Genomic DNA, 24133 nt, shown 5'->3' on the forward strand with positions numbered 1-24133 from the left:
CCCTTCCCTTCTTCTCTTTTTTTCTTCCCCAGGTTTACCTTGGTCCTTCTCTGCATGTATGTTTTGTGCTTTTTCTGTGTCATTGCTTCATATTAGTTTATAACAGATCTTGAGTTTCTTTTTTTCTTTCACTTATTCTTGCCTTTTTAAAATACTGTTAACCAGAATATTTTTGATTGACATCTGACCTGCAGTTTCAGAAAACATCAGAAAAATAATTTTTGAAAAAAAAAACTTGTGTGTTTTATTTAGGAAAAAAGCTGATGTCTGTGAGCAAGAATGAAGGAACAGAAATGTTTCAAGAATCTCTTTTCTCTGTTTTTTCAAAATGAAGAATTCTGCAGGATTATAGAACCTGCTTTTCTTCATGCTGATTTCTTTTCTCACATGGACTGACATGGGATGGTTGGTTCTTGTGTTCAGTAAATGCGATTCACTTCCATGTCAGGATCCCTCATAAGAATATTCATTTTGTTTTCTCTTCAGTGCAATGAAACGTCCTTCTTTTTTGAAGCACGCAACAAGGTCACATGCAAACATCTCTGGAAATGCTGTGTAGAGCATCATACATTTTTCAGGTGAGTGATGCAGAAGTTAAGCTGTGTTTTCCATAGGGCCACTACACTGAGCAGGAGCCTTGTTGTACCTGCAGAGAGGTGTAACAAAGGCTTGCTGCCTGGAAACACATTTTTGCTCTTGGTTATAGAATGCTTTTAAAAGCCAACACTTTACAGTGATGTGAAACAGTGTTTTTAAAATTGGGTAGTTTGGTGGTTTCTTTTGAATGTCTTAGCATTCTTTTCTAAACAGTACTTCAGGTTGCATACAGTAGGTTTTAACAGAAATATTCACAAAAGTATATGGCAGGATTTAAGTTGCCATATAGGTTTTGATGTATTTAACCATCAGTTTTTCTGTAGCAGCATTGGCTTGAGTGAGGCCTTTGGAATTCAGACATTGATATTTTCTACAGTACACAGAATTATTATTTTTTTCCAGTAGAAATTCATTGAATTTCTTTAACATTTGGCTTACTTACTGAGGTGTATAAAATCTTCCCAATACTGCACATCTCAAAGCCCTTGAATTTACTGTTGCAAAAAGCACCAAGAGAAATGTGCTAGGGTGTCTAGTTGGGAACTGGTGGATGGAATTCTCAGGGCTGCCTTTAGCAGTGCTGTAAATGAGTGACCTGAGAATCCCTCCTGCAGTCTCACTGCTGTGGCTTGGTGGGTTTGCCTTCTCCCAAAATTAAGTGAAAGGCTGCTGGTGCCAGCAGTTTACACTTGTCTCTGAATTAGAGAGGTGTGTAGTCAAAATAGGAGGGGACAAACAGGTGACTTTGGGACACTTTCAACCCCATAAGAGTCTGTCCAGAGGTAGGGATGAAGAGGAATGAGCAGAAAAAAAAAAATCCTTTTTTGAGCCCAAATTTGCATTCTTTTTTCTTGACTTGGGAAGGGGACTATCATTCAGACTTATCTATGCTACTTTGTTGTTTTATTTTTCAAATTGCACAGGGTGCCAGAGAATGAATCAAACTCTCTGTCAAGAAAAGTCAGCAAGTTTGGATCCATAGGTTATAAACATCGGTACAGGTGATTTTTTTTTTTGTTTTAACTTCATTTCATTCCTTCTTCATTCCTTCTTTTTTCCTCTTTCCTTCCAATGAAAGAAAACCCCACCCAGTATAGTTCTGAAGACAAAGGCCATTTTAACAGACTCTTCTTTGGAGTCTGGCAGTTTTGGGACAAATATAAATTTTTTATCCTTCTCCAGATCACCAGAATTGGTTGAGGCCTGCTATACCCTGTAGTCAAAGTGGGACCAACTTTGGCAATTCTTTAAATCACTATCTCCTTTAAGTCCTGAAATTATGTTCATGTCCTAAAGGGGTTTTTGTGACAACTGGGGAGTACCAAAATGAGGGTGTATCTTTTCTGACTTGAATAGGTGACAACACTGGATGAATGCTCAAGGCTCTAAGCCTTGAAAGATGTTGTAAACTTGAAATTAAGGGTGGTTAAGGAGCACTGTTTCCACTGCCATGCAAGAAACAGATGGATCATAATGAGTAAGGTTGATAATCATTAGCTAGGGAGATCTTTGTTACTTTGCCTGTTTCATAATCCATATTATTTGAGTTATCACACTCTCTGGAATGATCTGGATTCTCCATGCTGTGGATAACAGGGAAATTACTGCCCTGCCTCTGTTATGAACACTATATTCTGCTTAGTCATAGGAAGAGGAATATTAAAGTGAGCATAAAAGAATTTATTTAAACTTAATAACTTACTTCAATTGTGCAGGGAAGAAAAGCCTAATGAGAATTAGGACTTCTACTCAATTTGTTGCCATCTGGGGCTGTGCTAGTGAGACTTCCTTATAACAGTTTGTTTTGCAGTCTTTTAGGTTGTCATTCCACATGCCAGAGGAGTAGCCCCTGACTGACTGGAACTGAATAATATTAAATATGTGTGAACAATAGTAAATAAGTTTTCCTGGGAGGAAAACATAGAGAAAAAGTTCAGGAAGAAATAATATTACTTTAGAAAGTCATATGTCAGAATCTTAAGCTATTCCTAAGAAACCAGCATTTTGTTTCAGTGGCTTATCTCCACTTGAAAATGCCAAATATAGGAGTGGTTGGCACAATCTTTCAACGATTTTGCCAGTGACTGATTCAAAAGAGAATTCAGGGTAGTGCTACTCACCAGGAGAACCAGAGGTGGGATGACAAATTAATAGCATTTTTTTTTCAGTCTAACAATCCTCTTCGATAACTTTTCAGTGTTTTCTCATGATTTTATTGTGTTTTGAAGTGGCAAAACATCTTTGCGAATGACCAGAGACCCTTCTGTGCAGCTTCCGCGGCCTGACCAGAGCATTGAAAGAAGTCGCAGCAAGACTTACCCCAAAAGAACACAACAGACAGGTAGGTCCTTCTGTGCTGACCTAGGGGGAGATGTCTTCTTTTCTTTGGTTCATCTTGTCATCATAAGGTGACTCAGAACTGCTGCAGTGTCCTCGAGGATCTCTCAGAATGGATTCTGTGTTTTGCCTGAGGTCAGTATTTATATCTAAGCTTTACAGGATATAAAACCTCCAGCTTTCCAGATAAAAAAAAAGAGTTGCTGTCGATTAAAGAGGATAAAACCCCGTGTGTGTAGGTCTAAGGTAAAGGTTGAAAGGGAAGTTTGAAAACAGGCCGTGAGAACTTGTTTTTTTCTCAGGAGTTCTATTTCTTGCAGACAAATTTTATACCTGTATGTCTTGGTTAGTATCTCATTGTTTGGGCTATTTGACCCAAGGTGTCAGTTATGCACGTCCTCTTCCCATTTCAAGGGCAGTATCCCTTTATTTTGATATTAGGTGGAACAGAAGTTAGTGCCATGCAATTTTAACATGCTTCAGATGTGTGAGCTGGAAATATATTCTGCATGCAGAAGCTGTTGTGGCAAGCTGGAAGTTTTTACAGGTGTTAGAGGAAGTAGGATTAAGCATGGATCACAGAAGTCATGGCCTGAATAGTAGATGCTTCCCGAAATTTGGTAATAGAGATGGCAAGCTCCAGGTCCGTGTATGATTATGTGGGTATTGCTTAGCTTCATCTGTGACAGAAGGCACACACAGCTCAGTCAAACTTGCATGTGGAGTTAAGCATGTGTGTGTGTGTTTGCTCTTTGTCTGGGCTTTAAAATGTAAACAATATTTCTCTTTTATCATGGTTTAATATGCCACTATAAAATTTGAGAACCTATTTTTAAAAAGAGAGTAGATATCTACCTCTGGAAACCTCCAGTGTTTATCCTGAATGCTGTATTTTGTCTCTTGACTCGGAAACAAAGCTGGTGTGCTCTGCCTTTTAGCTGTGGTGGCTCTTGAAATGTAAGATAATTAAAAGTATAGCCTTGGAAAATAGAGGCAGTTTACAAAATTTTTTAAAATTTATTTTATTTTCTTTAGTGTAAAATGAGAAGAATTACTTGGCTTTCTGATTCTGATATATTTCACTGTGTCTGCAGTTTTAAGTGGTTGTCTGAGAGGACAAGAAGCTGTTCACCCTTGAACCTAATGATTTAAACTTTTTGTTCAGCTGGACTGTCCTGTTCTTAGGGCAGTAGTTCAAGCCAAACAGTGTTTCCTGCCTCATTAGTCCTTGGTTCTCTTTTGGAAATTTGTGTGGCTATTTGTCAGCTAAAACTCGGCTCTTAGTTGAAAATAATGTTTGCCTTAGCCCAGGCAGTGAAAGTCAATGTGTGTTGCTGCAAGGCTGTGCATGTGTTGTGTTTGCTCATTTTGTTTTCAGTCTCTTGGCTAGAAGTGTGAGGAAAAACTGAAACCTTCCTGTATCCTCTCCTGCTGATGTAATGTGATGCAGAATTCTCTGGGCAACATGTGTTTGCTGTTTTGGTGGCTTTAAACACTTTGTCTCCCTTTAAAATAAAATGGCTGCTTTTTCACCATTTTACTTACGTGTAGTTGTGTAATCGCTATCATCCGTTTTCTTTTTTAATTCAACTTAATTGATTACCCATGTGTTCCAAGTGTGCAGTCATATTCCACTGGGGCAAATGTATTAACTCAGATGATATTAATGTTAAATGAATTTGTTTCCTTTCCCGCTCAAAATATGGGCTAAGGGAAGAGAGCTATGTCTTTCAAATGCTGTCTTTCCCTATGAATAATCATATTTTCTCCTTTTTTCTTTTTCCTGTTATTTTGTCTTTGGCTATTCAGAGTGATAAACTTTGAATATTCTTTCTCCATTTAAACAGGCTTTCAGAAGCTGAATGAGGACTAATGCTGCTTCTTCTCCCTGTCTCAGACAACATGTGATAGTCTATTGCATAAAATAAATCTACCTCTTTTCACCTAAAATTGTTCTTAGATATAACAAAGTGCATTTCACACAATGAATCAAGACTATTTGGCATATTTTAAGCGTCACTTGCTTTGATGTATTCTGTAGATTTTATTTTGTAGAATATTTTTGTCTTGGAAATTAATCTGATAGACTAGTAAGTTTTATGAGTTATGTAAAAGTTTCCCTGACTAAAATGTTTGAGAAAATTAAATGATATTTCTTCTTAAAATAAACATTCCTTTTGCATGACATTATGCAGATGGTCATCATTGATATTTAGTCCTTTGTTCTTCATTTTCTGTTTGTAGTATGATGTAATAAGGTTAAATATGACTTGTCCAACATTTTAAACAGGGTGATTTTAGTTTGCATGTATTATATCTTAAGGTATTTTCTGTCAAATACACTTTAGTTAGGATTCAGCTGAACAGAGTCTTATAATTTTTTTTGAATGAAAGTCAGGTTTCCATTTACTTTACCCGAATCCAACAACGGCTCACGAATAGCTCATATGAAATAACTTCCTTCCACCTTCTCTGAGTTCAGCATCTTTCCTCACCTGCTTCTTTCCCTTTCTATCTTTTCTTAAGACTGAGAAGTAAAACGTATTCAAGGCTTCATTTTTGCAGCCACTGCAGTTAGCCATTCTGATTTTGTTTTATCTTTGTTTTTTTTTAATCTATTGGTAGCAGTGATGGTACCAGCCACAGCAGTGGTTTTGGGGACAGTTAGAACGAGTGCATGACTGCAGAATATAAAATTGGCATTGCCTCCATCAGATAAGTGTGTGTGAAGTGCTAAAACCTCTAACCTCTGACATCTAATAAAAATCCTTTCCCTTGTTTCTTCTTTTTGTATGTGTTCTGGTGTTATAAACATAGTATGTGCTTTTTATATTCTTTTTCTGTCACCTGAAGGCAGAGGTTGGTTATCTCTAGCAGAGCTGAGCAATAATGTTTCTTTGTCTTATTGGTCCATTAAAGTATGCTAAAGTCCTTAGGACTGCAGACCCTTGGTGATCTCTGGGTTAAGAGCTGGAGCAGGTGCCCGGACAATCTGTTTTCAGTAAAAATATTTGTGGTTTAACAGAGAGATTGAAGGAGATGATACTGTGGACAGAGAGAAACTATTTTTCGTGTATAAAACCCACTGCCATTGATTGCTTCCCCTGATAGGATGCACGGTGCAGACCTTTTGGCTTTAACATGGCAGATTATTTTCCTAGAATACCGATAGCAGTGGTTTAAAATGCAGTAACCTCCATTTTGTCACTTGTTTGATACATTTAATATCTTGTTTGTTCTAGGGCTAGTGGAAAAATCCTGTCAGGAAATTTGAATGGCTATGATTTGATATTAGATTTAGGCTGTGTTTTTATATTGGTGCATGGGGGTTTTTTTGCTGTGTGTTTTAGGCTGGTATTCAAGTTGGGGCTCATTTAGAGAAAGGGTTTTTTTTGTTTTGTTCTGTCAAGCCTTGTGAGTGAGATAAGTGTTACGTGTTTCATTTGCTTATTCTTCCTGTTTCAGCTGATAGAGAATTACAGTTCCATTTTGCTCTGGATACAAATAATAAACTCAAACATGGAACAGGATCTCTTACTATTCTGTCTTACTCTCTTAGGCCCAGACCAATAATGTTCAGCTTTTGCTACATAGGGTGAAAGTGTTCATTATTCTTTTGGCTGAATGCTGGACGTGAAAAGCTCCTTGAGAACATCCTCTCAGGACAAACATTGATGTGACCAGACCTGTTGCTGTGGGTCTGAGTTTGTTCAGCGGGGGAAAACACATTGCCTAGGGTTTGTTGTTGTTTGGTAGCTGAGGACTTGGTTTGTCCCTGCCTTGCATGCTGGGTAGTTGAATAAACCAGTGCAAAATAAGTGCTGCCATTCTGATTTAGAAGCCAGGTGGAGAACTGGGTGTGGGTATTACAATTACAGTACTGTCTGTGTTGTGCTAATCCCTAAGCAATCACATTTTGCCACAGGTGCCTGTCACTACCCTACTTTGCCAGCCTCAGCCATGGTTGAACTCTTGGTCTGGCCCAGTCAAAGTCTTCTCCCAGAAAATTGTGAGATTGGCTTTGAAAGTTAGAATTTTGAGAAAATGGATCTTGAGGTGATTTTAGCTATTTCCAAACTCATTTACTTTGAGCTTTATACTTTAAAGTTTACTTAAAATCCAATGTTTTATAAAAGGATGGGTGTGACTGCTTCCGCATTTCAGTCATGGGGCATGAGATGAACAAACTCTTGAGGCTACAGACTTAGAAACTAGTAAGAAAAACAACCATTATCACAGAGTAGGCTGTGCTGGTGTAGACATATGGAAGTCCATTCATTTTTGTAGGCTCTTAGTAGCCCAGGATGCAAAGCATGAGCTTTTACTGTATGTTTTCCATTTGATCATGCTATCTGCTACTCTCATGACTTGGTTTAAATACAAACACTACTTCCAGATAACGTCAGTTAAGTGGCTTTACCTGATAACAAACAGGCACGATAAGCTAACTACCTTCCCAGGCTGATACGGTTTTGGACACTTGAGTTTTTAAAAATGTAATAGTTGGCTTGAATTGAATGCACAAATCAGTGTCAAGATGTCTGTAAAAGGGAATTAAGTGTGTGCATTCACCTCATTGGAAAAGTTCAGTGCAGTGCAGTGAATGCTGAGAGTAACTTATCCAGCCAAATGTAAACAACCAGGGAAGCCTTCCACGAATGAGATGTTCAAAATTTCTGGCTGTCTAAGGTACTTCTGAGAGGCCTATTGCCTCAGCATGCAAGAAACAGTGATACAGCTGAGTTTTTACAATGGGGTTAGTGTTTGGACAGTTTTTTTGGAGTCTACTCTTTTATATCAGTTAATTATATCATACAGAGGTATAAGTTGGTAGAACAGTACTGTAGTCAATAAAAGAAACACCAGGTGGAACATAGTAGGAGACAGTAATTACAGTTTATGTAAGTGTGGACAGAAAACTCCTGTTTGACCCACCATGGCCTGACACCCAGAGGTGACTGGGTGCCTGCAGAATGGTAAGGATATTACCAAACACAGCAAAGGATCAGTTCTGGAGGTATCTGTTTCTTTTATCTCATTTGTCCCTTGGTTGTTTTTCTGGCAGTTGTTTCACTGCTATGATATGTTTTGGAGCACAAGTTTTTATTGCTCCATTAAGTTACAAGCACTTTATGTGGCTTAATCAAAAGCTGCCTCACAGAGGAATATGTTAAATACTGAGATTAATTCCTTTGTTTGAAAATGTGATATATTTGCTGATTTCTGCAGAAGACTAGCAGATCTAACCTGTAAGAGAAGCAGTTGATGAGCAGACAAAATGCCTTAGAAAAATATCTCAAATGTTTGTGTTGAGGTAGGGTCCAGAGACTTTGTGTGCCAAAGGGGTGGTATGGGAAGTTGAGGGAGATTGTGAAGAAATCCTTTCTCTGAGGCTAGGTAGAAAACTTATCATGTAAAATCTTTTCACAGCTTAAATTAAGACATCCTATTTTTGTTTTGGCCAGTCAAAATGTCTTGGGGTTTGTACCACTACATTAAACAACACTGTGATGCTGTTGCTTGTGTCCAGAGGACATAGTATTGTAATCTTCAATCTATTTCATTGTCTTCAATGAACATGCTCAGAATCCTGTCCAGAAGAGGTCTGCATCAATAATGATATTGTTTTGTTGTTCTACTTGACATCTGTTTCTGTAGATGGTAACAGTTTTGTAAGAAATGTCTGAAACTGCCAATTAGGTGGAAAGACAATGTGTGAACTGAAGGAAGATTACAGGTTAGTATTAACAGCATAGCATGGGAACTAAAATCATAGCACCAGCAGGAACCAAACTGTATTCTCCCCACACCTTTATTCTCATTCTTGACTGAGCAGGGAATTTCCTTCTGTTGACAGTGGCAGAGTATTCCTTTGAGAACAACAGCTTCAGACTTTTCTGTCTTATGTGGAAGAGTAATGAATGTGCTTCATGTTAAACTTTATTGTGCCCTGGTACAACTAGAAATAAGGATAAAGCACAAAAGTGTGGTCCTCACACAGCCTTAACAAGAGGAGCATGCACCAGATACCTTGTGTATCATTTTATCTCTCATGCTCCCCTGTGTTCAGGAGGTGATTATGCTGAATAGGTGTGCAAACATTTGTGCTACAGGACTCACCTGTTTCGGGCTTTTTTTTTCTTCAGGTTCTAAGAACATAAGCCAGATTACAACAAATGGGGAAAATGAAGGAACTACCAAAATTATTGCACCTTCTCCAGTGAAAAGGTATGTGGACCCACAGTTTCCTTACAGCTTTTAAGAGGTTGTACAATGCAGTGGATAGAGGAACACATTTAGTAATCATTAGTACCAGTTTATCCTGCCCTTGAGTTCAGGACCATCTGATCTTCTGCTGACAAAGGTCAGAGAGTGTTTCCAAGTAATTTGTTTTATAAAACCCTGCTCTTCCAATCAATGCGGAACAGGGATTTCTGGCAACACATGGTTTGAAAACCCATAAATCAGCAAAAGTTAATGGGAAGGCAGACAGTCTCAAGTTTAAATAGGAAAAAAAAAAACAAACAGGCAATGACCCAAAAGGCACTGGGCAGGCTAGTCCTGTGAAGTCCTGTTAGTCTCTCCCCTGGGAGCTGTGGGCTGGCTGTCAGAGCCCTCAGGGCATGGGCCTTCTGTCTCTGAACAGGGCAAGCTTGAGGTGTGTGGGCAGAGAGAAGCTGGGCATGGGCTCTCTCCCAGCAGGTTTGTTAATCTTGCAGTGATTTCCCGTTATACTGTTCAATGTGTAATAAAAATCAAGAGTTTTTGTTCCTGATCTGTAGGAGTAGTGAATTGCCAGGGCTCCTCTGGACTTGTGTGGTCTGCTGTGTCTAATTTATCAGTGCTGAAGTGCACATCTCTGGTTATTAAGTATATCCGAAAGGAAGAGGTAAGGCTCATATTCAGAAAGGGATTTATATCTCCACCCCTAATTTTAGGTGGAATTTTTGTGTCTGAATCAGAAAAAGAGTGATCTGACAAAAGAATGAATCAAAAACGCAGCACTTAACTTTTGTTTAGTTGTCTGGATATCTGTCTCTGCATGCTTGGCAATCCTGACAGCTGGGGTTTTTTTTCTTAACTGAGTAACTCTTAACTGGACTTATGTATGCATTGAAGCTGTGGGCTTCACCTACTAGACATCTGGACTGAGCTCTGAAAAAGGATCTAAAAGATTTACTGCAAATGCTTGGTGGATAGTGTTCTCCGTTGCCTAATATCTGGAACAGTTGACCTCCAAAAGAAAAGCTGAGTTAAATTGTTTTCTCATTTTGAGGGAAATTGAATGCACTATTCTAGTCCTTAGAAAATAATGCTAATCGTGTGTTAAAAGAAAGTTTATGATTTTGCCACTTGGTCATGCTGATGCTAAACCTTTAAGTAGAAAACGATACAGAGGTAAAAAAATACATGAAAGGACGACACAAAGAGGATGGATTCAGGCTCTTTCCAGTGGTTCCCAGTGACAGCACCTGGTGGGCACACACTAAAACACAGCAGGTTCCCTCTGAATGTCAGGAAATAATCCCTGTGCAGATGACTGAGCACCGGCACAGGTTGTGCAGAAATGTGGTGGAGTATCCATCCTTAGAGATGATTCCACAGCTGTCTGGGAATAGTCCTGGGCAGCTGAATCTGGGTCACCCTGCTGAAACAGGCAGCTGGACCAGATGACATCCAGAGGACCCCGACAACCCCACCATTGTGTTGTTCTGTGATTTGTTAGGAGAGAGAAAGATACAAAGCAAAAGGTACCATTATTCCATCGTTCAGAGATCATAATTTTGGGGGGCAGACAGAATTTGTGACAGAATTTTTAGCAACGAGCTGTTAAAAGGAAATGGATAGGCAGGTTTAAGAGGAAGAGCCAAAATAAGTGGCTCTCAGTATGACAGCTTCAAGGTTTCTGAGTTTAGTTTCTTACCCTGACAGCTTAAAAGCAGTTCACAGGCAGATTCTTACTAAGTCATGTTTTAGACAGTCTTAGTCATTTCCAGGAAAAAAAAAAAGGTGTTGGAAGTTGTTTTTCTATTTAGGATTTGATTTGGTTTTCTCTGTGTCTCTGTCTGCACATGTAAAACACCTTTTGGGTCTGCCAGGTTTTGTATATGTGAGAGGCAGCAGACAAAATTTGTGCAGCATTTACAGTTCAAAAGTTTGCTCCGTCCTGTGTAATTCTTGCATTAGTTGTCAGTGATGCTGGCAGAGCATCTTTCAGTAGTGTTCACAAGCTGAGTTTTCATATTTAACATCTCATCCACAGCTGAGATCTATAGTTAATTACTTATGCGTAAGTGGTATAAATTCAAATCATAAAACCCCCCCAATGACAGTAATCTCACATGAAATTCAGATCCTAACCCTTTCAGATACTTAAAATGAACTCGGTACCTTTTGCAACTGCATTCCTGGAGATACTGCTGGTATTTGAAGAGCTGCCACACTCTAGCTTTCTGTCTGTAAAGTGTGTGTCTGCTCCAAATGAATAATCACTTGGGAATTTAATGCATTAAATTCACCTCCCAGGTACTTTATCTTTTTAAGATTTGAAAACAGTATTCACATTTCTCTAAGTTCAACCAAGGTATTGTTCAGTAGTTCATGCTGTGCAAATCAATTCCTTTTTGCAATATGGAACAGAAATATATTTATCTGAGTTACTTGCTCAGTCTGTAGTAAGCACATATTTTTAAGCCTGGGAATAGATTGCATGCACCTATGAGTCAATAATTAATGGGCGCAGTATTAAGAAAATGATTTACCTGATAAGGTGTAATTTAATTTCTTTCCTTGCTGACTTACTGTAGCTTTGCATTTTGTTCACTCTGTGAGAATTAAATGATTAACTCAGTGACCTGTAATATCCAAAGGCTGAGGTTAAAAGTGGATTAGTGAGTTAAGTAGCCACGATTCCTTCATAAAGCTGGGTCTGTCACCTCCTGCTCTGGGAAAAGAACTCCCAGCTTATATTCCCCTCTCTGTAAGCAACTGTAAAGCTTTTATTTTTATTTCCTGAGTAGCACTGTATAACTATATGATGTATTAATGATTGTACGGGGTTGCTGTCAGTAATACTTCTTGACGACCTGAGTGGAAATCAGTGTGGCTGCCTCATTCTATCTCAGGTGAACTGCTTGTCCATGCAGGAAGAGAGCTCTAGGGATGGTGCTGCCGGAAAAGCTCTGCTGAGCGACTGACAAGGACAGGAGTGTGCTTCAGCTAAAAGCCACTTCCCAGCATTTGAAGTGGCAATTATCTGGGAGCTTTAATGGGTCAGAAGCTGTAAAACCTGACACTGTGGGAATGATAGGAATAAAGGAAGAATTGGAGCATCCTGCTTTTTTCTCCCCATCCCCGTACATATGGTGAGAGACTGGTTACAAACACTGATATAGCTCTCAAGCCAGGTGACTCTCCTGGTACTTTGCCTTGCAGCAGTCAGTGAAGTCATCTCTTTCACAAAAACATCTTCCTGGCAAAAATAAAACCCAAGGCTCTACTGGGGATGGTATGAGAAGGATATGCTGCGCTGTGAACCTATGAACCTGTGATCTGTCATACTTTGAATAGTTTTCATCACCCCTGCCTTTGTTGCTCCCATTTTAAAGTAGGTACTGTACACCTGGAAAAATGGTAGGAAAATATGATAGGGATAATCTGAGGTATGTGGTGACTCCCATACTGGGAGAGATTAAGCAGTCTGTGGTTCTTTCACTTGGGAAAGAGATTAAACAGTTATAAATGTGTAAAAAAATATTAAGGGGTGGAGTTTTTTCTTAGGGAGCCATTGTTCATAGGTGTTTGTTTTTCTTTATTTCTTTCTATAATCACAGAAACAGTCAGGAACAAGGGATGGAAGTTTTGAACCAGGTGGAAGTCTTGAAATAAAATTAAGTAATTGTTTATGTCATAGCCAGATATTGAAACATACTCCTACCAGGCAGTATTTATGACAAAAATTTTAAAATATTCAAGAGGTATTTAAGTAAATCAATGGAAGACAGTTTCATTAAGAGCTATGTAAAATAAAAAAGGAGGTAAAGCCTCTGGTTCAATAATCTGTTAACTGCATATTATGGAAGATTATGAGATCATATTGTGTGTTTGCCCTATTGTTAGACTTCTTGCATAAGTATCTGTTCTTGTTTATTTGGAGACAGGATTGACTGTTTTTCTGACTCAGTGCTGCCACAATTATGAGCTTGCAGAGATGATTTTTTTTTCCTTTTTTTTTTTTCTTTTTTTTTCCTTCTTTCCCCCTCCCCTTATGATTGTTCTTTTTAGGAGAAATTTTTCAACATAGCAGGTCTTCGTCCTCTTTTGTATAACAAATAAGTAACTAAGTAACTATATGCCAGGGTGGGTCTCTGTAATGTGCGTATGCCTTTAAAATTAAATTTTAAGTGTTCAGGATAAAAGAAAATGTGATCTGTGTACAATGGGTTTTTAAGAATAAATAAATAAATAAATAAATAAATAAATAAATAAATAAATGTATATATCTATACTCTTATTTAGCTTTAAAAAGATGAAAAATGAAAACAGTCCAGAAACACAAAGAAGTAAAACAAGTGCTCCGTGGGAGGAAAATGGCCCCCAGAGGTAAGGCAACACTTGATGTCTCAGGTGCTGTGCAATGGTAAATACCATTGAAGGTTGAAGGATATTCATATATTATTGTGTTATTTGATTCATAAGATAGGTGTATTGCATGTATGCAGATAGGTTCTTTCATGGATAAATAAACAGTTAAAAATTAGGAAAGTATGTGTAGGAGGAGGTAGCCAGTGAATGAATGTCAGCAGTGGCTTTCTATAGAGATCTGCTCATAGACCTCTGATATTTAGTATATTTGTCAAAAAACTTGAAAAGGGGTAATAAAGTTTGGTGATGATACAGAATTGTTCAGGATAGTGAGAAATTTGTCTGTGAAGGGTGGCAGAAAGACCCCTAAAGTGTGACTGATGGGTAGATCCTATTGAGTCAAAAATGTGAAGAGAGGTACATGAGGACAAAAAAAATAACCCTAAATTTCTGATTAATATGTAGTGGTGTGGAATTCTGATGGATAACAAAGAAAACATCAGCTGTGTAGCAGTCAGAAAAACAATTAGCAATTATTAGTAAAGCAAGAGAACAGCATTATACCATTATGTAACTTGGTGGATCACATATGTGCTCCATGAATTTTGGGAGCAGTTCTGATGTCCTTATCTCAGGAAAAGGAATAGGCTTTGAGAGGGGCAGCAAAAGTAATCAAAGTTGTGAAAGGCTCTGCAGTAAATCTGACAGGAAACAAGGGCATAGGCCAGACAGGATCCTCCCTTCAGTCAGTAAAAGAGGCAATTTCGGGGGTTAACATCTAGAAAACACAAGTTGTACTGAGAAAAGAGAAAGCGATCAGGACTGTATTTTTCCAGAAAAGAACTGAGGATCTCCAGGTGAAGCTATTGAAGGTGGTTTAAAAATGTTGAGAAAGGCAGTGAGTAGTGACTCACCATGAGTGGGAGACTTGTGGTCCTCCTTTGCAAGGAGTGCTGCAAGCTGGTAAATTCCTTGGGAAAGCTGGGTGAGTCATGGAACAAAAATTCTGAAGGGCTTCTGAAGGCAGCAGGCTCAGCAAGCCCCCTGGACTGGGAATGGTGTGGGACTTACAGAGCACTGGGAAGCTGTCTTCAGGGTTTTGCTTCCTGTAGGTGCTTGTTTACAGCTGACATTGGAAACGGGCTACTGAACCGACAGCATGTAAAGTGTAATCCAGAATGGTCCTGCTTTTCTGTGACAATTCAGATCTATACATGATGTGTCGTTTGGGGCACCGTGATGATTTACCCCTTGTGCTCCTCCTCTAAACAGAGTAGTTTTCAGAGTAAAGAAAGAACAGTGAGCAAATATTCTCTTTCTAGGACAGATGTTTCATTGGTTATTTTTGGAGAAGTGGTGTCATCTTGTCACTTTATGGCTCCAGTGTTTAAATTGCTCTCAGAACAGCGGAAAGTTTAACCTTGCAGGAGCTAAAGAACCGTAGGATTGAGTTTTTGCAAATCTATTCATTCTAAAGCACTATGCAGTTTTAGACACATAAGCAGGCTGGATGTTGCAGAGAAGTTTTCACAGCTCTTAATAATAATTCTCATTGCGATGAGCTGTGGGAGCTTTTCACCTGTGCAGAGCAGTGCTGTAATCAGCTGTCTGCAGAAGTAGATGAAGAATGGATTCAATTTGAAGGCCAGAGGCTTGTAGGAAAGCAGAGGGAAAGCTGAAACTTGGAACACCTCCACACCATTGGCAGAGGTTTGCATGGATGAACAGAAGAGAAATGGAGGTAGAATTGCTTCATGTTCCCAAGCATCAGCTCTGTGATGAAGACATATGTCATGACATGACAAGGAACATGGCAAGTTTTCAACACTTGCATCCATGGAGAACATGAAAAATGCCTAGCTTTGGTTTGGATATGTCATACTAAAGCACAGAAATTTTATTATGGTAAAAGAATATGAATAAACTAAAATCTCTATTTTGTAAGCTTACAGTTGTTGGCTTAAAAATGCTAAGAGGCCTCTCCCCTACATTTTTAAGGTTTAGCGTGAAAAATGTATTGCTAAAAAGCAGTACCATCTGCATTTACATAACACACACATTAACACCCACAAAAGGATGTATAGCCAAATACTCACCTGTGCGCGTGTGTGTGTGTGCATGAATATTTTCATTTTTGTACGCTGAATCTCAGCTGGCCTAAAATCCTGGAAAATTTTAGAGCTGACTCTTTGCTCTTCCTTTTTAACCTTAGTGGACTGTATAATTCTGCCAGTGACCGCAATAAATCACCAAAGTTTCCTTACTCTCGCCGAAGGAACCCATCTGGTGGCAGTGAGAATGAGTCTGGGCAGCCAGTTCGGAGGAGGTAAGACCCTCAGGGTTAATTACTGTCAGCTTCTCAGTGTAGAAACTTGGGCTCCTGCATGCTTGGTGTCCAGCTTGTGCAGGCACAGCTAGGTCCTGGGAAAGGGGGTATTCCAGGGGCCAGTTGTTAGTAAAAAAATACACCTGAGCAAGAATACCACAGCTATTTTTGGAAAGGAAGCTTTGATCAGGTTGTTTGCTTGTGTGCTGTTGTGGGAAAATGATGTTAAAAATGTGAGAAGTTGCATTATTGGCATGTGCAAGATTCCTTTGGTTACTGGAGCTCTTTTTGCCTGGTGAATGAAAGCATTGATGGATTTGTTTGCTTGACAATGAGCTTCCAATGCAGTGTTATAAGTACATTTCTTTGCTTTAACTGCCCCAAGGATTAAACAAATGAGCCATATAGCTGTCTTCGACAGTCCTGTATGTGAGCCATTTTGCATTAGAGAGGAAACCAGCAAAAATTCAACTGTGTGACACATTCAGTTGGTACAAGCTGAATTGAGCGACTTAGAGAAGTAAAATAGAATGGATGGAGGTTCTGTACTGCGTGTCCTTGAGCGTGTCCAAAAAGAAAATTACAGGGGCAGCTCTGACGTGATGGAGTATTGAGAGATTGTGTGTTACCTGGGACGATTTGTCCTGCTGAGAAGCTGCTTTCATCGCTGGAGCACCCTGCCTGGTGCTGTGATTTGTTATGAAGTATAAACAGACACAGATACCGTGCCATATTCATTGCAGTCTTCTAAAACTGCCTTAGGAGCCAGCACATCAGAGTTACATCTCTTTCTGACAGCTCTGAAATAATTACCTGTTTGGCCTTCAAAGCCAGAGGTTGCAAAGGGATCTCTGACAATGCAGCTATATTGATGAGGAAATCTAGTTTGATGTGGAGCTTTTATCCTTCTCAGGTTTCTGAACTGTTTCAGACCTTTTATCTGCCATTAGCTGTCTGGGACAGGAGAGAAGAAACTAAGAAACTCTCCCATGGTGCCTACTTAGTGACCTCAAATAAATGAGTGTAACTCTCGGGCAGTGGAGTTGTGTTTATTTGCTGTGTTGGATAGAGCCCTCATAGATGTTAACAGCGATGTGTTTCCTGAATGGGTTTTGTCATATTTTAACCTCATCCCAGCCCCAGGCAGCCCCTCACTCACTCCCCCACCAGCAGGATCAGGGGGAGAATCAGAAGGGTAAGAGGTAAAAAACTCATGGGTTGAGATACAGGCAGTTCAATAGGGAAAGCAAAAGCCATGCACACAAGCAAAGCAACACAAGGAATGAATTCACTGCTTCCCATGGTTGGGCAGGTGTTCAGCCATCCCCAGCAAGGCAGGGCCCCATCACGCTCATGGTGACTTGGGAGGTCAAACCCCATCAGTCCAACATCCCCTCCTCCCTCCTTCTTCTCCCCACTTTATACACTGAGCCTGATGTCACAAGGTCTGGAATATCCCTTTGGTCAGTTTGGGGTCACCTGTCCTGGCTGTGTCTTTTCCCAGGTTCCCAGGTACCCCCAGCCCTTTCCACAGTGTGGCAGTAAGAAAAGCAGGAAAGGCCTGGGCTCAGTGCAATCCCTGCTCAGCAGTAACAAAAGCATGTCTATATCATCAACCCTGTGTTCAGCACAAATCCAAAACACAGCCCCAAACCTGCCACTGGGAAGAAAACTAACTCTACTGCAGACAAACCCAGCACAGGTTTTCTGATGCATTGCTAGCTTAGTTGTCAGAAGGACTTGTTTGGCTTTGTAAAAACAAGAACTAGAGATGTGCAATGCAAAGCTCTCTTATATCAAGAAAAGTGTTTTGTGCACTGTGCAGGAGGAAATCTGGGATTTGCATTGGGCTGATATAGTCAGTGGACAGACAGTCATGCCAATACCAAGTTTTCTCTTGGGCTACCACATGAACAAAATGTTTTTAGAAGTCTTATCTTGAATGTGAGACTGTGAAGACTAACAGTAGGTAGGTTCTAACTTAATTATGCCTTCCTGAGTCTTGGTTTTATTCATGCACTTTCCTTTTCAACTGTTAACAACAATAGCTGTGTTGTTTATGCACTCTTTACTGGAGTTAAGAGGAAACCACCAGGCTCTGGTGTGTTGCAAACAGTAGGAAACTCTAAAGGCCAGCATGCTATGCTTAATTTTGCAAGTCAGGGGTTTGCAATGAGAGCTTGAATGGAATCACGCCTTCACAACTTACTGTAAAGGTGTCCTGAAAGGTTTAAAACAAGCATATGCCCTATTTTCTCTACCTGAGATCATATTGGAAAAAAAATTCATCAAAAAACTAAAACACTTCATAAAGTTTTAAGGGTTTTTTAAGGGTAGTTTTGTGTATTTGTATTGAGTGACTCTATGATATTTCATTAAAACTTCCTTAATGTCACAGGAAAAATCAAAACAGTGGTGAAGATTCAGATTTAAAGCAAAGGAGAAGGTAAATATATGATCTATAGCAGGTATGAAATGATAGTGACGATACTGGTCATATTTTGGTTCACTGCATCCCCTCCTTTCCTTCCTTCTCCCTAATTTTCTTAAATGTATGAAATGTTTGTTATGTTATGACCATTTAATTTTTTATTTCTTATCTTTTGCTAAAGTGCTCTGTGGCACAGCCTTATAACAGCACAGAGTTTGCAGCACATTGTTACTACCCCGTGTTAGAAGCAGCTTGTGAAAGTTTCCTGAGGGCTTATCTGCAACTTGAAAGTCAATTGCAGAGGTTTTAGCTTTTGGAGTCTGAATCTGCAGAATTGTTTTTACTTCTCCAGCCTCCCTACCCACTTTTAATTAATCTGTTTTGCAAGCAAGTGTTCTATCATCTGAGATGAATTGTCCTGCTAGAGGTAAGTGTAAAGCCATCTGTAACTCCTGGTGGTCCTCTTGCTGTCTTGCACATTTTTTGATTTTTTCTTAAGCTTCTTCCCCGCCCCCCACCTCCATCTGCCATTTCACACGTGACTGGTTGTCACATTTCAAATAAAATGCAGGTGTGAATTTGGGTGTGCCCTTCAACAGCTTCAGTTTTTGACAGATTTTTGCCACATCTGCCTGTCATGACTCTGTTCAGTGCTTCTCCTGGCTCCTGTGCTCCTGCTTGCACTGCTGGAATGAGACAGTGTAGTGCATTTCAATGCCAGAGGCTCCTGGAGCTTGGGAAGGAGAGGAGGCACTCCCAGGATCTGAATCACTGCTGCAGCACGGGAAAGTAGCTCTGGCAGAGATACAAACATCTCAGGGACAATCACAGGAAGCCAGAGAAAGTGCTCACATACTTTGTACTTATATTATAAGAGAACAGAATATTTTTTGGAAGGATGTTAGCATTACAAGTTGCCAGCGGTAGTCCTGTGATAGATGTCCAGCACATAAAACTGAGAAGATTTAGTTAGGCATCTTAGTTGGAAAGCCTCAGTGCTCAGAAGGGACCTCTCCCCAAAGGCTGTGCACAGGTTTGTTATTGTACATTGCAAAAGACCTTCTCCACTTCCTCACAATTTGGCTATTCTCCTCTCATTTTAATCAGAAAAAGACTGTGCCAGGCTGTGAGCTTTCCTCAGCTCTCCCAGCCCTCTCCTAAACAGTATTTGTTGTATCTCTTGTAAAAACTGACTATGACTTCTTTCCTGCTCCTTATGCCAGACCAGATAGGTATTCTACCTGCAAAATATCAAATATATTGCATGACAAAGAAAACAGGGGAATAAAGGACAAAGGTACCCTAAAATTGTCAGAGATCAGGATGATCTCATGTGTTCTTGCACCTGATTTAGGAAACTATCTTTTTTTCCGCACCATTTTTGGTATTTTATTCAGTTCAGTAAAAGCTGATATTTAATATTCAGTGAAAGATAATATTCTGACAAAAAGCATGAGCTGCTGCCACTCAGCTGACAGCTCAGGAGCCCTTCTGTGTCCCCACAAGTGCTTTCCTGACAGGGAACACAAGGTAATTTGATGTGCAGTATCCAAAAGGTGGATCAGATTTCCGTTCCTGAAAAGTTAGAGAAAGGCTTGTCTTGAGTTTGATCACACTGGATGTTTTATCTTGTACTTTGCCTGCCACTCTGTGATTTTTGGCTGTTTTGGTACCTTATGAGATAAATTACTTAAATCACAGTAAGAAAACTCTTGTCATAGTGAAAAATGTAGAAGAAAAGTGTCATGCTAATGACCTGGAACTGTGAAAGAACAGTGTTGCTCAAATGACTTACTAATGTTGATGTTAGTGGAATGTTTATTAAACATCTGATAAGACTGGGGTGGGGAAAGGTATACTTTTGGCTGTGTAAGGTCTGCTGCGGTTCTAGAGCATTTATTGCTCTTAACGCTTCCATTGTGCTCTAGAGAATCTTTTTGACACCATCTTTTAATCTTCCTTCTTCCTTTGGGGTTACAGTTTTTGATAGTAACACACATACTTTTATACTCACTTTGAGCTTCACCCAGAAAGGTGTATTTTTAGCTGGCAATCTGGCTTTAAATTATGAACATGAAGTTTGCGGATGGGGAGAGGCTTCTTCTCTGGGGGAAATTTCACTTTGCCAAATTTATTCCCTTCAGGCAATCTGGGTTGAATTGATTTTCTTAGACTTTAGCTGTCCTGTTATTCTAAGACATATTTGTTTGAATGGGAGCTATTTGAGCTAATGATTTCCTAATTTAGGAGGGGAGAATGGATTCCATAGACTGAGGCATTTAAAAGCTCAGGAATTTGATGAAGGCAACCATAATTCACTGGTATTATGGAGAATTTAATGAGGCTCTCAGGTGTGTCAGTGACATGTGTAACAGTGTCCTGGTTATGCAGTCGTAGTCCTGTAGAAAGCAGAGTGATGTGTCCCTCACCAGACAGCACAGTTCCATGCTTCATCTGTTCTGTTCCTTAGGAGCAATCTTCTCTCATCCTGTTTGGGCTCTTCCTCCTAAGCCATTAGAACATGCAGTGAGCAGGTGCTGGTCAGCAACTTCCTACCTTGTCGTGAAATGCTTCTCCTTACACCTAAGGAACTGCTTTCTCTCCTTGGCTTGTTTGAGGTGCAGTTTAACACATCTGTCCCCTTGCAAATGTCAGCTATCTAAAAAAGCAAAAGAAAAGCCAAGAGGCATACAAAAATATGTATCTCTACCAGCATCATCAGGAGTTGTCCTCTTATAGCTCTTATGTCATGGCCAGAGACCTCAGAAAAAAAAGTTCTGTTCTCCATTGCAGCAAAACCGTCACTGATTCTGACTCCAGGCAGCCTAAATTCTCGTAGACCAGCTCCTGTTAATATCAGTCAGCCTTCCTCATTAATCAGCTGGGCTGTCAGTATAGCAGAGAAACACATCTGTCTTTGGGGGCATTCATGGAACCACAGAAGTGTTCAGGTTGGGAAGGACCTTTTCCAGATCATCAAATCTAACCATTCCAAGACCATCCTCACACTAAAGAATGAGTGGTCCAAATCAGGTTTTGATGAGTGGCAGTCTTTAGGACCTAGCTGTCACCAAAGCTATGGGAAAAACAAAAACCCTCTAACACTATAGTTGAAGTGACAGAGAATCAGGCATTACTTTATTTCTGGCCAGGATGTGCCAGGGAAAATAGTCCATACACACATAAGTTTTACTAAATTTTTCCTAACATGTATACAGCCCAAAACCCATAGAAATCCACTGGTTTATTGTTCATTGGTCCCAAGTTGTGTAGTTCTTAGTATCTGGCTTCCTATGGGATCTGGATTTCTTCACCTCTGATGTTAATAAGGTCCTCACTCCTTGATTTCGTTGTCAGTCTTTTCCGGACCAGTGTCTCCAACCATGCCAGGGGGCAATGTCTGGGGTAGATGTTCATTGATGTTTGCTGATGGTCGTTATCTTTCTGGGTATCTTTAGGGCTACTCCCAGTCTGTTGAGACGTTAAGCTTATCTCTGTTGAGTGGTGCAAAGTCCCCCTAAAAAGCTCTTAGACTTCCCTTCCCCAAGGCAAAGGTAAACCAAGCTTGACTAGAGAAATAAAATTAAAAAGTTTCAAAAGTTACATTATTTCCAACATAGCCAGTGGTACAGTGACAGAGTCCTGGTTTCTAGGACCAAAGCCCTGACAGTTGGTCTGTCTGCTCCTAAATCCAATCATGGATTTAAGGGTCTCAGGTAGTAGAGAAGAGTTTGCCTGTAGGTAGTTGAGCCTTCTTCTTCCATAAAGAGCAGCAGAATCCCAGTGTTACTGGTATTTCTTCCATGCTGGCTAACATTCCCTTCAGACAAGCTGAGTTCAGCTGATTTTCCTAGATTTTAGCTGTCCTGTTACTCTAAGACATTTTTGTTTGAATGGGAGATGAGATATTTGAGCTAATGATTTCCTAATTTAGGAGAGAGAGGAGAACAGACTCCATAGACTGAGGACTTATGAACTTAAAGGATGGAAGTTGAGGTGAATAGAAAATACAGATCTGTGAGCATTTTGTTTTGCTTGCAATCCCAAAATTCTGTATAATTTCTGTTGGGCATACTACAGTATACAAGAAGAAAAGAGCCAGAATACATGCAGATTAGAGATGATACATTTCACACCTCCAAGAAACACACTGATGTGGCATACACAAAAAGAATGCTGAATTATAAAATGAAATAAATTTTTAAAAATAAAACAAATGAAACAATGAAATTATTCAAAATGAAAATAGCACTCACCTTATACTACACTGTGGGTGAACTACTTTTGAAGCAGTTCTTCCCAATCAATTAATGAGAAAAAGATAATATGACTTGCAGGTGTAGACAAGCCCTCCAGAGTCTTTTAATTCTGATTTCTGAGAATGAAAAACATCTGAGTGATGTTTTTGCAGTGTTGTTCCTTCCTCGTTTAGCACTACAATAATTTTGGTGATAGTAGATAAATTCATTTTGAGATGTTGCTTTTCTCTTCTCCAGGTCACGGTCCCGCTGTAACACCAGCAGTGGCAGTGAATCCGAAAATTCCAACAGAGAGCATCGGAAGAAGAGAAACAGGTGACAATCTATTAAATATTTTAGACAGGGAGACATGAAACACAGACAAATAGAGATGGACTTTTCTCAGATAAACCTAGTAAGAAGGGATCTAACATGTTTTATGTGTATAGAGTCCTCCTGAGGCAGCTTAAGACACTTTTCTAAATAAGAAGAGTGATAATTGCCAGAATACATCATTATAGTTGTATGCAATGAATGCCTGCCCCCCTCTTGCTTGGGAAGAGCTCAGTAATGAACCACATGGTCAAATACAGGGCACACTTACAAAAGACTTGCAATATAAATGCAAATAAAGGGGATAATACCTTGATAACAATATTCTCAGCATATACTTCAATACCTCACAAATTCAAGTGCAGAGTTTTTCAAGCAGAAAATAAGCTTTCGAGAAGTAAAAACATTTTTAATGGCTATGAATTTCAATGCTGTTTATAAATCCATGCATGTAATGATATTACTGTTTTGTTTTCCAAAATGTCAGGTGTGGTCCCAAACCCAAAATGTGTACAGCATCAAGTTTTAATAGGACAGCAGTAGTTCATATCAAGTGATGCTAACAAGTCCTGTATTATATATCCTATTTTTCTTGTTGCTGATATGAAAAAGATGGCATAACTACTGAATTCCTATAAATTCCCTTTAAAGCTGTATCTTTCATGTTGCACTGGAGATAACAGCATCCCTATATAATTTAATAATATTCAAATATATTCAAAAATATATTTTAGAAAATACGTTTTTAAAAGCACATAGAATTTCTTCATATTGCATAAACACAGTGCAAGAGAAATGCAACTGGTCAAAAGAGGAACTGTTTTAAGGCAAATTTTCTAAATTGCTGTTTCCATGAGCTGCCATCATTTCTTCATATCTTCTTTGCAGTACTCAGAGTGATAAATTATTTCCAGATCTCTGGAAGCTCTTAGAAATAATCATATTCTAGGTAGTGCTGTAGGAGTATACAGTGTAATTACATTTTAACCATGACTTGCAGTAGTTAAAGAAATGCTAAAAAATCATTGTGACACTCACGTAGGATGGCATAAAGCGTATGTGAGACATAAGATTTCTTTGAAGCTTACCTAAGTTAGAGTGCAGTCTAGTAAGATACTTGGTTAACAATAACCTACTGTGCATGGAAGGTTTGTTTTCCAGCTGAAGTTGAAAGGACATGCCGAGTGTAGTTTCAGTGATCAGCAGTAAGTGGTATTTTGTATCCCTTTCTCCTAGAATACTCTTGCCAGGTTTTTTCCCGCCTGTGAAAATCCTTGTGCAGGGAGC

General features: G+C 39.4%; 1 protein-coding gene across 4 annotated transcripts in view; it reads left to right on the forward strand.

The window, feature by feature from the left end:
• The window catches only part of EPB41L4A (erythrocyte membrane protein band 4.1 like 4A), a 117745-nt gene that overhangs the window by 77057 nt on the left and 16555 nt on the right, over positions 1–24133 (forward strand). For 2 of the 4 annotated variants that reach the window (XM_069002584.1, XM_069002587.1), the window contains 8 exons: positions 487–578; positions 1521–1598; positions 2826–2938; positions 9081–9162; positions 13453–13536; positions 15731–15844; positions 18243–18290; positions 22772–22849. In XM_069002584.1, the coding sequence (XP_068858685.1) occupies positions 487–578; positions 1521–1598; positions 2826–2938; positions 9081–9162; positions 13453–13536; positions 15731–15844; positions 18243–18290; positions 22772–22849 (689 nt within the window). The remainder of the gene's footprint in view (positions 1–486; positions 579–1520; positions 1599–2825; positions 2939–9080; positions 9163–13452; positions 13537–15730; positions 15845–18242; positions 18291–22771; positions 22850–24133) is intronic. The other 2 variants (XM_069002585.1, XM_069002586.1) reach the window with 2 other exon arrangements.

Source organism: Aphelocoma coerulescens, assembly GCF_041296385.1.
Source record: "Aphelocoma coerulescens isolate FSJ_1873_10779 chromosome Z unlocalized genomic scaffold, UR_Acoe_1.0 ChrZ_unloc_scaf_1, whole genome shotgun sequence".
NCBI lineage: Eukaryota > Metazoa > Chordata > Aves > Passeriformes > Corvidae > Aphelocoma > Aphelocoma coerulescens.